The sequence below is a fragment of the Phoenix dactylifera genome, chromosome 9, assembly GCF_009389715.1.
Source record: "Phoenix dactylifera cultivar Barhee BC4 chromosome 9, palm_55x_up_171113_PBpolish2nd_filt_p, whole genome shotgun sequence".
Taxonomy (NCBI): domain Eukaryota; kingdom Viridiplantae; phylum Streptophyta; class Magnoliopsida; order Arecales; family Arecaceae; genus Phoenix; species Phoenix dactylifera.
The window spans coordinates 17,576,649-17,590,295 of record NC_052400.1 but is presented as its reverse complement, the minus strand read 5'-3'; the positions used below and the strand labels follow the sequence as shown (position 1 = coordinate 17,590,295).

General features: G+C 39.4%; 1 protein-coding gene across 1 annotated transcript; it reads right to left on the bottom strand.

Annotated features, from left to right (window-relative positions):
- Positions 1-3,735: 3,735 nt before the first annotated feature.
- Positions 3,736-5,731, bottom strand: LOC103711592 (reticulon-like protein B2). The gene is made up of 5 exons (XM_008797842.4): positions 5,337-5,731; positions 4,645-4,825; positions 4,419-4,560; positions 4,255-4,324; positions 3,736-4,136 (listed from the first exon to the last, which is right to left on the bottom strand). Exons 1-5 carry the CDS (start codon positions 5,536-5,538, stop codon positions 3,970-3,972), a joined length of 762 nt encoding a protein of 253 aa, XP_008796064.1. The 5' UTR covers positions 5,539-5,731; the 3' UTR covers positions 3,736-3,969.
- Positions 5,732-13,647: the final 7,916 nt, after the last annotated feature.

The window sequence follows — 13,647 nt, the reverse complement described above, 5'->3', positions numbered from 1 at the left end:
GCTGCCATTCCTCAAGTTTTCCTAGTCCAGCCTATGCTGGTCTTACTACAAGTTTTTTTTTTTTTTAATACAACGACGCCTCACACCACACATGCATGAGTACAGCTAATAAAATCTGAAAAAAGAAGCTGATGGAGAGAACAAAAATAGCTGCTTGGTTCTCCCAAAGAAACCCTTCAGAGTATTGAGCCTCGAAGAAGGCCATCCAGTCGGCCACACTGTTCGTCTTCCCGTAGATATGAGAGGCCTGGAAGGATTGAGCTGCGAAGGAGCCACACCCTCTCACTAGTTTCTGAATGTCGTAGAGAAGTGATTGCCCGCTTGTCTCATTGCGCCAACCTCGGATCCACTCGATCACCGTGGCTGAGTACTATTTAAGGTGAATGTATGCCGCACCCAGAGTATGACTCGCATAGGAGATGCCCTTCCACGTAACTCTAAGCTCGTCTCTTCAAAGACATACGATAAAATTGGTACGGCAAGTTCTTTCAAGAAAATAATGAAAAATGAAAGGACTGCATATTCGAATTCTAATATATGATGCAAACTCTTATGAATATCCGGTGCGCAAAACATCTTCCGTTGTCAGATTTTTCATTCCGTTTCTATTTTCTGTCCTACTTTGGTGAATTGGACATGCAGTATCAAGATGGATTATTGAGCTTTCATTCAATAGAGTGCTGGGGCATGGTTGACTACTGATAAGATTATCAATGCTAAGAAAGATATAAAGGTATGGAAGTCTAATGTTAGAAGAACAAGACGTCTAGTGTGCTGATTAAAGACTCCTAGTGGAGAGCGTGTTGCAGAAAGAATATGCTCGATGCTGAATAACTTAAGCATTGCTCATCAGTGGATGGGTGCTTGTGAAGGATGAAGATCTACAAGATCGGTTCCAAAAGGGAAGTCCGGGGTGGAAAGTATTCATGAGTACTGAGGTGCTCAGGCTACAAGCAGAGTTATAAGGTAAAACATCTTGAGATACTAGAATCTTCGAAGAGGTAGAGCAAATGGAGCTACTAAGGTGGGTCCACAATGTAGGAAGGAAATGGCATCACAATCTTAGGGCTCGTTTGGTTCGTGAAAAAAGGAGGAAAAGTGTGGTCAACGGAAAAGTAATGAGATGCATCTTGTTTGGTTAGAGTTTTCAAAGGAGAGAGATGGAAAAGTTATATTTCCATTGGAATATGATTCCCACATTTCATGAGAAAGTCTTTCCTATGAAAAATATGAAAAAGTTACTTTTTCATGAGGTAGAAATCATTCCATTTTTATTTTTTTTCAAAATGGCCCTTCAGCATTAAAGACCTAATTTTTATTAAAGGTATAATAGGAATTATACATAATTTTTTCAGAAAAATAGATGATCAACCAAACATAAGCACTCTGAAAATCTGTCACTTTTCCATGGTCAACCAAATATGCTAAAAGTACTTTTTGAAGCATCCTCTTCCTAAGAATCTATTTTTCAGAAATTATATTTTTAGAAGAAAAAATATTTTCCGCGAACCAAACGAGCTCTTAAGGTGATGAGGTACTCGATTACACATGGTCATTATTCATGAATATTAGAAAGGAGCCATCTCTTGTGGGTAATGGTTACGTTGATGCACCGGAGTGGCAAACACCAAAATTGAACTTAATGGAACTACTCTCAAGGTTAATGGAACTACTCTCAAGGCGAAGGAATTGGAAAACGGAGGTAATAAAGGCACGAATTGACCAACGATGCTTGCTGCCTCGGCATATTTTGTTACTGCAGGAGGCGAAGTGCGCATTGTATAAATGATAAACATGAGTATGGTTGAAATTCTTTACCATCTTTATATGTCTACTACATTTATCTATGTTATTTTTACCGTCAAATATTTTTTGATATTATTAAGTCATTATACATCTATGTATATATAAATTATATAGACAAATATATCAATTTATATATTATAAACGCATAAACACAAATATATACTTACAAATATATGCACAAATATACATAGATACATAGAGAGAGAAAGACTTGGCTATACTCGAATGGATCTCTATTTGAATCCAGACAGATATATTGAATGAAGGAGATCTCACATCGATGATTCGAGCAATTAGATGTAATCTAGTAGCAGTAGACATAAAAAATCATGTAATTTAGAAATTCCTAATTTATGTATCAGATAGTCAAAAAATTAAATAATATAAATAATGTCAAATTATTTTTTTTTTCGGATCACTTATGTATAGACTAACGGCCTCCAAATTATATGACTTTTAATATACATGCTGTTTAAAGATAGTAAATCATATTCAATAGCTCGGATTATCGATATGAGACCCATATCATCCTATCAAAATTTGAGAGGATTTGAATGGAGATATCGCATGCAATCACTCCACATACCATCCATATAAGACCGTATGCAAGATAGCACCATCCAATCTATACCAAATAACATGAAGGTCCAATTCCAAGCAAAGAATAACCCTTCACATTACAAAGATAAAGCATGGAATAACTTTTCATACCAAGGTATGGTTCATATCCAAATAATCTTACTTTATTCCAATGCCCCTAGCACAAACATTTATTTTTGTGAAGTGAGAATTTCTTTTCTGATGCAAACTTAATACTTCCCTGGAAGTGCTGGCCTTGCCCCAGGACGAAATCAATCAACAACAAACTTTCGCATAAATCAACTGAATCAACTGATACCGTAACTAATCTCTCTACTGCATTAACAGCTACATAGCTCATAAAGTTCAGTACTATGAACACGTAACCTTGCCAGCAACCAAACGTCCATTTGAAAAGTTAATTTATGGACTAAACCCCAAGTTTAATTGAAGACCATGGACTCCTAGATTGCAATCCAATTTCTGGAATAGATTTGCCGTTGTTTCCAGATCCAAAGAGAAGATATAACGGGGGCAAAAGCTTGGAATCCTCAATGCTTAAGAGTTGGAAACTCTTAAAGGGAAAAGTAAAAGAAAAGAAGAAATGGGACAATATATAGTTCGATACAAAATTCTCAATGAATCACTGAAAAGTCACAGGATGTGTTTGCCTGTCATAAAACAAACCGTATCCAGATACATCACTTGCCAAACAACCCAACAAGTTGACCGATTAAAACCATTGATTCTATTTTATGCTACTAAATCTTTTGTTTTTTATCTCAAAAGAAAAATTAATTCTACAATTATTCTTCAACTCAATTTTTCATGTATCATAGCAAGATCAATTGAACAAGATCACACTGCAGCAGTTTTGGGGGCGTAAAGTCATATATGAATTAGGTACTTGCAAGCATAAATTGGACAAAATTTAAATCAAACCATGCTTTAAAGAAGCATTCGATACATGATACACAAATACTTCGCGCACACAGTTTGATACCCTCATGCCTCATCTTCGGCTTATTTCAAATTAGGCTGAAATACTCTTAACACCACTCATCCATGACATATGCAGATGCTTGCAACACTCTTTAGTATTTGTCAAGCAAAGGTTTTGTTGATTGCATATGAATTCAGAGACAAATGCAACATTGGCTCATGGACGCCAACAAGATATACATATATGCCAAATCGTCCATGTCATAGCTTACTAAAACCCCTTTGTTGTTATGATGTCAATGTCCGAAAGCAGATTTCAGAAACATTAACATGGCAGCAAGCTTAAACTATGACAATGGTGAAAGAAATTTGTACCATACCAATACTTGTCAACAAAAGAAGCATACAGGCAAGTGCACAGACTACATGCATACATAGCAACAATCCATGACATGAAAGCTAAGAATCAGTACTATTTAGACAAGCTTGATTTATTTAAATTGAGAAACCAAACACTTTGTAAAATGTGCAAACAAATGCCGTAACCGATAAAGGATAAACAGTCACAACATTGACCAGAAAACCACATCTAATTGACTGCAGAGTGCAAACCTACTGCAACCTCAGAATGTCTTCTTCCTTCTAGTGCTTCTTATCTTTCAATGGGCTCCTGGGAATCTTACTTAGAACCTTGGCATCAAACACCCCATACTGCTTCTTGATTTCTGCCATTGCCTTCTCCGCAAATGAGTCGACCTTGTCCTCATACTTCTCATACAGAACTGGCACCGTATGCAACGTCACAAGCACTGTTTTATTTCATTCACAAGAGATCCAAAAAAGTTTAGAAGTTCAATGCATTAAAAACCAAAAACTACCTACAGGATTTTAACACACAAAGACTGGGAAATTGAAAGATATCATTACTGGTATAGAACAAGGTCAAGAAATTGCAGCAGCTCCCAAGGATCGAAAGAACCCAGAGTCCGGCAATCACCTAAGAAACGATGTGTATCATTCAGTACAACATAAACCGAGGCTCGCAAAATGTTATTTAATATCCAAGGGAGGCACAAGTCGAATCAACATACAACAAGGAACTTCTTCAGGTCCCGTCCTGATGCGATCTCCCTTAGAACAGCAAAGGCCCTGTTAATCTCATACCTCAGAGAGAGCGCAACATTCACGGCCAGGTCTTCGGGAATGCTCGCCTCTGGTATGCGTGGCGGAGCCCTGAAAACAGATGGAAAATAAGTTAAAGATCTAATCTTGGACATAAAGAATCCAAAGTTTGTATTTTTAAAAGAAAGACCTCACTTGTTGATGAAGGTGCTTGCATTGGACCAGAGGAAGAGAATGGCCAGTGAGAGAATGAGGCAGTGGCAGACCAGAGAGAGCAGATGGTACTCAAGCAGCTCGAACAGAACCCAGACGGCGGTGGCCCCACCAATCACTCCGGCGGAGATCTTCTTGTTCCTCCACAGGAAAACATCAGCAGCTGCAACAGTGATAGACCTTAATAAATTTAAGGGGAAAAATCATGATTTCAGAAAAACTAATATTTTGTGATAAAGATGAATGCAAAATTATCGAGGTAAAAGATTTTAATAAAGAACAAGTGGCATCCAAACCAAGGTAGGGTTTTTCACTTTAAATCCACAATAATCGATGGAAGTGAACAAGATAAAGATCAACAATACTTAAAACGGCATGATATAGTTTTCCTCCACTGGTTTCGAAAACCCGAAAATCTAAGTACTTCCCAGTAGTAGAAAGAGAGTACCCATTTAGGCGATCGAGATAGATTTAAAATAAGGAAAAAATCACACCAAAGAACTCAGTTCGAAGCATCTCGGTAGACCTAACCACATGGGATCCGATTATACATTTCCAACAAAAAAAAAACAAAAAAGAAATTTATACTTTGCTTAACCTAGATGAAGAAATCAAAGGCAGCGGATGGTGTGGAGGGGATTGAAGGAGCGATGGGAAAAGGAGGCGATCCATACGCTTGCCACCGCCGAGGACGTTGTGGACGGACCTCTCCCGCCCGAAGAGGCGGTAGATCTTGGCCTTGATGGATGAGGCGGACGGCTTCGATTTCTCGTTGTCCGAATCGGACGAGGAGGATGAGTCGCCGTGGAGCTTGCCGACGATCTTCTCCATCAGCGACTCCGGCTTCGAGCTCGACTCCTCCGAGTGCTCAGCCATCGCTCGCGACGAAACCCTAATCCTCCTCCGCAGGGACACCGGAACGGCTGCTCTCCCAGGCACGACGGGAGCTCGATCTCGCTCTCCACTTGGGAGAAATCTCGACGGCGACTGGGGGGATTATATACGGGGGACAGAGCCTCACATATGCGATCCTGACCGTCGGAACCGGGCGCGTGGGGATCGGGCCACTCGGCTCGAAAAGCCGGGCAGCGCGGGGCAACGGTATCTGAAATGGATCAAATTCCGCCTCCACGGTTGACGGCCGTCAAGAGTTGAGGGCAGCCAATTTTAATTTTTTTTTTTTTTTAACCAGCGGCTCACATGTGAGTGCATCTAGAATAATTCGAACCAAGAAGCATATGCAAAGTGGGAGGAACGACCTCATTGCTCTCTCAAAAAAAAGCCTCTCAAATGATGCACGACAAAAGATGCAACTCAGTTGACGGCTCTATTTATTTTTCAAAAAATATGTGTGGTCCATAAAGCGTCAAACTCTTTTTAGCTATTTTCAACGAGCACCTCGCATGAATAAATCCTTCTCAAGCTGCTCTCAACTCTACTCTCGTAACCGATCCAATCGAAGATGTGCCGGTCTCTCACTGCTACGAATCTATAGTTATAGTTTTTGATCGAAAAAGCTCATTTGAGGAAGCTAGATGGTAGGGCTCCCAGAAAATGTTTACGGTATCCTTCTAGGGTTGTCATCGTTTTCCAGCAAGGGATGGTCTAAGGCGCCGTCAACGTTTAGCTGCCGTTCACGACAGTATGACGTGGCCAGATCTTCACCTTTTACTTGGCGGTATCTTACTAGGATTTTAGCGCAGGGGAGGGTATCTGCCGCAACGCTGGTTTATTTCCAATTGCATGCGCGTCTTGACAGCGTGGCAGCTGGTAACGCGTACATGTCATGTGAGGCCCACCACGAAAATTTTAATCGCGACATGCGTCTCAATGGAAACCACGGGTAATGGGATCAAATGCCTGTCGCACCTAATGAATAATCCCCAGCGGTGCACCCAACTAGTGATGCCTGAGTTTAGGGAGCTGTGGGACGTGCATTCTGGGTGTGTAAGGTCGGGGTTAGGAACTGGGTTAATGGGATGGAAGTGACTTGCCCCGGAAAGGTACGGACGTACGGTCTCCTGATATTAGGATGCGCCCCTTTTTTTTTCGTAATTAATACTAGAAGGGGCTAATCTCCATTGCCTTTTTTTTTTCTTTTTCCCTTAAAAAAAAATAAAGAGGACATCCGGTCCCCGAATTTAATCGACATCTGCGCGTTTCGAATCTAAAACCACTTGATTGAAAGCAAACGCCCCGTTCCAACTGAGCTACCACCTTAGTGGCAATCTCTGTCTCTTTGACTGCCCACCTTTTAAGAGGTAGAAAACGAACCATGCTTATAAACCCAATGGGTATTGTTACTTAACATAGGATCTCACCCAATCTCGTGATGCCCTAATTATAAATTGCCTCCATTCACTCCCTAGAAAGAGGTCCATCGATCAACTAGATCTAACCCTGCCATGCTAAGACCTACTTGACCTTGGTATCTTCTAATAAGGGACCCACTCGGCTAATAGAGCTCTGACACTAGAGCTAAAAAGATATCGGGTAGATATATTCATGCTCATATTTATATTTTTCTAACGTGTACAAATAGAATACATATATTACAAGAATACCAAAAATTAATATTCATATTTATTCAAAATAGATGCATATGTGAATCGAATATTAAACATATGTACCTATTTTGAATGGATATGGATACAAATCATACACATCAGATATACCGATATTTTTTTATCAGAATACAAATATAAGTCATATATTATTTTCTTATAAATATAATTTGTTAGCTTAATTTAATAATAAATATTTTTCAATTATATAATTATAAAGAACTAGAATATAATCGACTATGTAGATTGCACATGACACATAGATAGCAAAGGATCTACGACATAGTTATTAACTGCATGAAGACTAACCTAAGCAAGAGATCGGATTATTGATCAGACCAATTTTGTATTAAAAAATAAAAACTAAAAAATATTTTAAAAATTATAATACAAAATTATTTATAATTTTTGCATCAAATACCATCACTAATTTTTACTTACAATATAACTAAAAAATAATCATGAATTATTTGCTTCCATAGAGCTTGTATGAAAAACATGCATAAATGTAGGAATACATAGAAGTTATAATATTTTTAAATTTTAAAATAAAATTTTGAAAGCATAATAACGAATAAAATAAAGTAATACTAATTATTTATATTGTCACATAGATAGGAATCCACTTTTATAATATGACATATCACAAAAACATGAAATAAGAATAACTATAGAACAAAGTTATATTCGAATCCATACGTAGGTCCAGCTGGATACTGTTATTTCTATCTTTACACACCAGTAACTGCAATACTAACATATACAGTGACTGCTCTCCGTGCTTCAGTTTTATTTACATGCTAGTTATGCTCAGAGAGGAATGTAGCCGTTGTTATCGGGATGCAGTAATCCATGACTTGGAATTGCTAATTTGGATCAAAGAGGGCCCCAGCCTGTCTGGATTTCATCATTTGATTGGGATCACGATAAGGTCATGATGTTGAGATCCATATCATGGATCAGTCATTTGGATCATAAGATCCATTCTGATCGTGTTAATTACATCAAAACCTCAGCTAAATATATTTCCAATGGTTATTTCACTTTTCTGCTTTTACAACGACTTGGTATTCACAAGCCCAAGAGAGTCTGTGGCTGACCAGTGCATGTCAAGTTCAATGATAGAGATTAGAGAAGCCTTTCTCTTGTTTTTCACTTTGTCCTTGCTTTGTTTCCATTTTCCTTTTAGGTTTCATTAGCATGACCCTCACGCTTAAACTTGCCCCAACCCAATATATGACTCCAATTTTAGAGCTTGGCATCAAGCTGGTATTTAGTTGTAAATATCTGCTTAGCCTTTCCTTCAAAAAACTTCTGCTTAATCTTTTTCATGGAGAATTCTGAGCTTAGAGCTATATAAGCTCCATTTCCGAACCCACTCTTGTAGGGAAATGTTTAGAATAATTTGATGAGGAGAAGGATGACAAACGGTCTTCCTTGTATAACACTGACAAAGCTTTCGGTCGTAAAATCCAAATGGTACATGGGTCGGCGGTGGGCACCAACCGATAGGAGGAAAAGGGGTCGCTCGGTGGGCACCAGCCGAGAGGAGGAAAAGGGGTTGCTTGGGGGGTAGGGCTAGGGCTTGTAAGGGCTTCGATCAAGTCAGGCACTGGGTGTATTTGGGTTTGGAGGAGTTGGACTCCGATGATGCTTATAAGCGTCGTCTTAGGATCAGGCTTCCGACGACGCTTATGCGCGTCGTCTAAGGTTCAGGCTTTCGACGACGCTTGTAAACATCATCTTAAGGTGGCGTATGCTCTGATGACGCTAAAACATATTGGCGAAGCGGCCAGGAGTCCGACGATGCTTTTTAGCGTCGGCTAAGCTGGCAGGAGTTTGCCGACGCTTTTAAGGGGCCAAATTTACTGACGCTTCTACCTAATGTCGGCAGCTAAATGTCAGGAATGACCTCTTTTTCTGCAGTGAGTGGACGGCATAGTTCTTAGTTTGATATTAAGACAGCATCTGATATGTGTAAATATTTAAATGAAACTAGGTAAGGAATCCTCCTGAATAGATCTAGGGTTACTACTTTTTTGTGCATAAAGTATATGTTAAATGTCTACTACCGCACTGAATCTTCGAACCTTCTCAAACCCTATTCATTCGGCGATCAACCGACGATCGATCGGGCGGGCAGATTGGGAAGGGGTGATTAGTGGAGAAAGGAATCGTTGAGAGATAGATTCTACTGTTTGATCAGGACGAATGTGAATCCGTAATGATAGAAGCGCAGAAACATCTGATCCCATGAATGTTGAGAAGCATGTTGCTTGGCTTTCCAACTGCTTGAGAACATCATAATAGTTGACTGCATCTTCTTAGGAACTTGCTGCACCATCAACTTAATTAGAGAAAAAAATCGGAGAACACAGCGGATAGATGCTCCACACCTATTCTCAGACATATCCCTTTCCGGATTTTCATGGCAAATGGACATTTAAGAAGGATGTGGACAGTACATTCTGAAAGAGCACATCATAAAAAAAAAGGAAAAAAAGAAATAAAAACTGAATCAAGGATCGCTCCTGAAAGCGTATCGATCCTCCAATACATCGACCAAGTTTCCTTTGAAGATTGCCCCTGGAATCGATTTGGCTCGTGAAACAGAGACAAAAGAAAACATTTAATATTGGTTGGGATCTTCAGCTTGCCCAAACACCTGGTTTCCATCCACTTAATTCCTCTTAAGACTCGGAACTCGTAGAAAGAGGCAGCTGAGAACACACCTTTCTTATCCAGATTCCACACATTTTGATTATGGTCTATATTTAGGTGGAAATCTGCCAAAAGAACTGATAGTTTTTGGAGTTCTTCCTTGGTCTCGTTAAAGAGGACCGAATTCTAAGCTTCTAAGATGCTGTTTTACTATTGCACAACCTGATTTTTTTAGCAGAACTAAACGAGCAGCTTTCTCAAGATATAATCTAGCTTATTATCTTATATTTTTTTGTCAAACCCATGTTATTTTAGGCTCCTGGGCTAATGAAGGCATTGTCCATAAGGATTTGTGCGCTTATTAGGAATTAATTCAAAGGCATCAAGCAGGTATATTATTTCAACAGATTATTAAAAAACCAAATGGAGTGGTTGTCATGAGCAACCGCGGTCTGGGGTTGATAAAGATACGTACAGTTTAGAGGTTACGTTGTCACGATTTGGGAGGATTCTGTCACACAGTTACTGCTGAGGAGAACCACCCCCTCTTTTTTTTTTTTTTTCTGATGACGGGGGAGACCATGGGCGTTGAGGCGCTTGGAGTTGTTCTATCTGCTGAGGGATATGGTGATAGAAAAGGCATGTCACGCCGGGTTGCATTCAGCCATTAACAAGAGAGTCCACGACGAGAGCGACAGAGTTTTTTTTCCAGCTGCTGATGCGAAAGTTCGAGAGGTCGGGTACCGTAAAGTTGATGGCAGTGTTCTGTTTCTCCCCTCAGCAACGACTGCATGCCAAAATGGAACTTTCAAGGTGTTTGTTGATGGATGCTCAAGAATGACTGTAGTGTGACATTTGAAGGCGAACCACCTTGAAATTTGAAGATCTCTTTGTTATTGACAATAAATTGAAGAAAAATGATGTGTCCCTGCTCAAGAATGGAAGTTGAGATTTGCTCTAGTTTGGATGTCATGGAGGTTGCCTTGACTATCGTCCTAGACTTTACAGATGGACAGTTTGCTAGAAATATTTTGCCTAAAAATTATTATATTTTTATTTTATAAAAGTATTATAAAGAAATAGTCTATTAGAATAAAATCAGATGATTGAAAAGAGCCTAGCTGGATCGAGGCGTATGATATACATTGTCCTAATTAAGAACGTGATTTGCCTCCTACGTGCAGGTCTGCGACAATCTCATTCTCAAGGTACTACAACCTGGCTCAACCTGATCCTTTTCTAATGAGCACGATTGCTATGGATGCTTGATCCGGTCGACTCCTTCAGATGCCCAGAAAAGATACAAAGCTAGAAAGTAGAAAGTTGGAGAGTGAAAGAACTCTCTATCTGCGAAAGAAACTCTCGAGAGACAGAATGCCAGTAAGAGAGACATTGGATCGTTTTTTAATTAATCCTGAAAGAGTTTATTTATAGATTCTATCTGGAAGACCGAAAAGATGCGATGATTCCAAAGATATGTTATGTTTTGGAATTACCGTATCTTTTTGAAAACTAACGTTCTTTTTTGAAAAGTTACGACTCTTCTAACATAGTATTTCGAAAAAAAATATTTAAAATATTTAAAACAACTAATGGTTAAGAAATAAAAAGATAATTTTATTAATTCAAACGCGAACACAGTTTTCAGAACGATATATGTTGAAAGAAGAGCACCCTAGCAGTGTATATACTGACTCTCACCAAAATCTGTGAAAGATTTGGAAACTACAGGCCAGAATTTCTCAGAACTTTTGCAAGGGAAGGATCACTTATGACAGGGAATTTATGTGATATTTTTTTTGGATAATGCACTGTTTTGATTTGGAAAATATGGTAGAAAAATTGAACTTGTTATTTAGAAAAAATGACAAAAAAAAATGCACGATAGGCCCCCAGGGAACAAACTCTGTGATAGTCCAACGTGTGAGTTGAGAGCTGGAGCATGATAGTCATCAGAAATCAAAGCAAACCACCCTAGGCCCTAATAGCATGTGCATGGAATATACATCATGGTTCAATATTTTTTCACTCATCATTATTATATTTATTCTGACCTCCATACGTAGATCAAAATATTGGATATAGAATGCCGATCTTCAAAATGTGAAAAAAAAAAGTCCAATATTTGGTGGTTTGAGATGTGATAACTCTGATCGAGCTTGGTGGCACCAAACTTCTGGAGGTTTGGGATGTGAATGCGACACAGTACCGATAGTTCTGCCACTTCATTACTTATTCAGAGGAAGGGAAGAATGGTTCAATAGGCAAAATTTTGCAGCTGGTCGCTGCTATTGCATGAAGTTTGTACTCGTGAACTTTATGGTGTGGGGAACGGTGCATTAGTAGGCATGTGAACTTGATATTTGTTATCATGCGTCGAAGCCAAGTCCAAAGTCCAAAGTCCTAATTATATGCAATCTGAAAACTTCCATATTGCTCCATTTTGGAGATCCGTGAGGAGAGGTTCGACGTCTAAATTTGTACACTGTGCATGATATGAAGTGCATAATTCCAAATTGTGCATAGTTGCCTGCATGCCTGCATGGTTCGCCTTGATCTGACGTGGTCTGGATTAGTGTGAAAAACTGAGTCAATATGACCATAGGTTAGCTCAAGGGGACCGGTGGATGAGGCAATACAGTTTTATATCTTGCATGGGTAATGCTTCCAGATTCATGTTACATATCACACGAACAATTTTGCTTCTTTTTTTTTTTGGCCACACGGCACAAGGGAATCAGTGTAATTTATCCAGAGAGAGATAGAGATTCAGTCCAAAGAAGCCTTACATAATAGGAGTTAAATAGACTTAAGCACAACACTCTCTTTCTCTCACGCAGCTCCTTGTCAGTTTGCAGTCCAATAGTAGCCCATGAACATTCCTCGCAGATTGGATTTAGCCATTGACAGGCTAAATCATACATGATCATGATGACACCTTCAGCCAAAAAAAAAAAAAGGCATTGTCCATGACCCGAAGCCCCTCAAGTGCCTTTACACACAAAGGGTTGGTTAATTACGAAATTATCAAATTAGCATTTTTCCTGGCCAATAAACATTTCTTCTGCATATAATGGATGCCTCAAAGTATTTCCATCTTACACACACACTCTCTCTCTATGTACGTATGTATGCATGCACGCATGCTTGTATTTATGTATGTTTATATGGATATGTACGTATATATATTGTTGATTATCACTTGATGACTTAAATCTTTTGTATTGCTTTTAAAAGGTGCTCGGTGATAATATAGAGACCAATTTATTATAGGACCAATATCCCTTATAGCACTTACAACCCTTAGAAAATTCAACGTCAGCTTGACAAGATCCAAGATCATCAATCTCCCCTTGGGTAACATCAGAGTACAACCGACGGTAGATGGCAAGATGGTAATTTACTGCAACGCGAGGCCCGTTTAATTAGAACGACTATAGAAGCCGTAGCTCCAGCATTCCTTGTCCGCTTGCACCCGTAAGCAAAAGCGGGAAAGTATCTGCTTCTCCTGTCAGATACTCCGCCAGTCCAACTTTCCCTATATGCCTCCCTCCTCTCCTCCCCCTGCCATTGAAAAGTTAAAAATAGGAAAAACGCCAGCTTTACCAAAAAGCCTTTTCCTTTTACAGGCCCCCGTACCAATCAGACGGCGCACAAACACGCTCCATGATCACCCACGGCTGAGATGCATCAAGCAGTACCAAATCCCTGCCGCTCGGTACGAGTCACGTTCCTCTCGACAGCACTTCCTTTCCCACCT

Coding starts and splice junctions, on each gene's coding strand:
- LOC103711592 (XM_008797842.4), bottom strand. CDS start 5,538: ATGGCTGAGCACTCGGAGGAGTCGAGCTCGAAGCCGGAGTCGCTGATG. Junction 4,826..5,336: donor CGTCCTCGGCGGTGGCAAGC/GTATGGATCGCC, acceptor TCACTGTTGCAG/CTGCTGATGTTTTCCTGTGG. Junction 4,137..4,254: donor CTTGACCTTGTTCTATACCA/GTAATGATATCT, acceptor GAAATAAAACAG/TGCTTGTGACGTTGCATACG.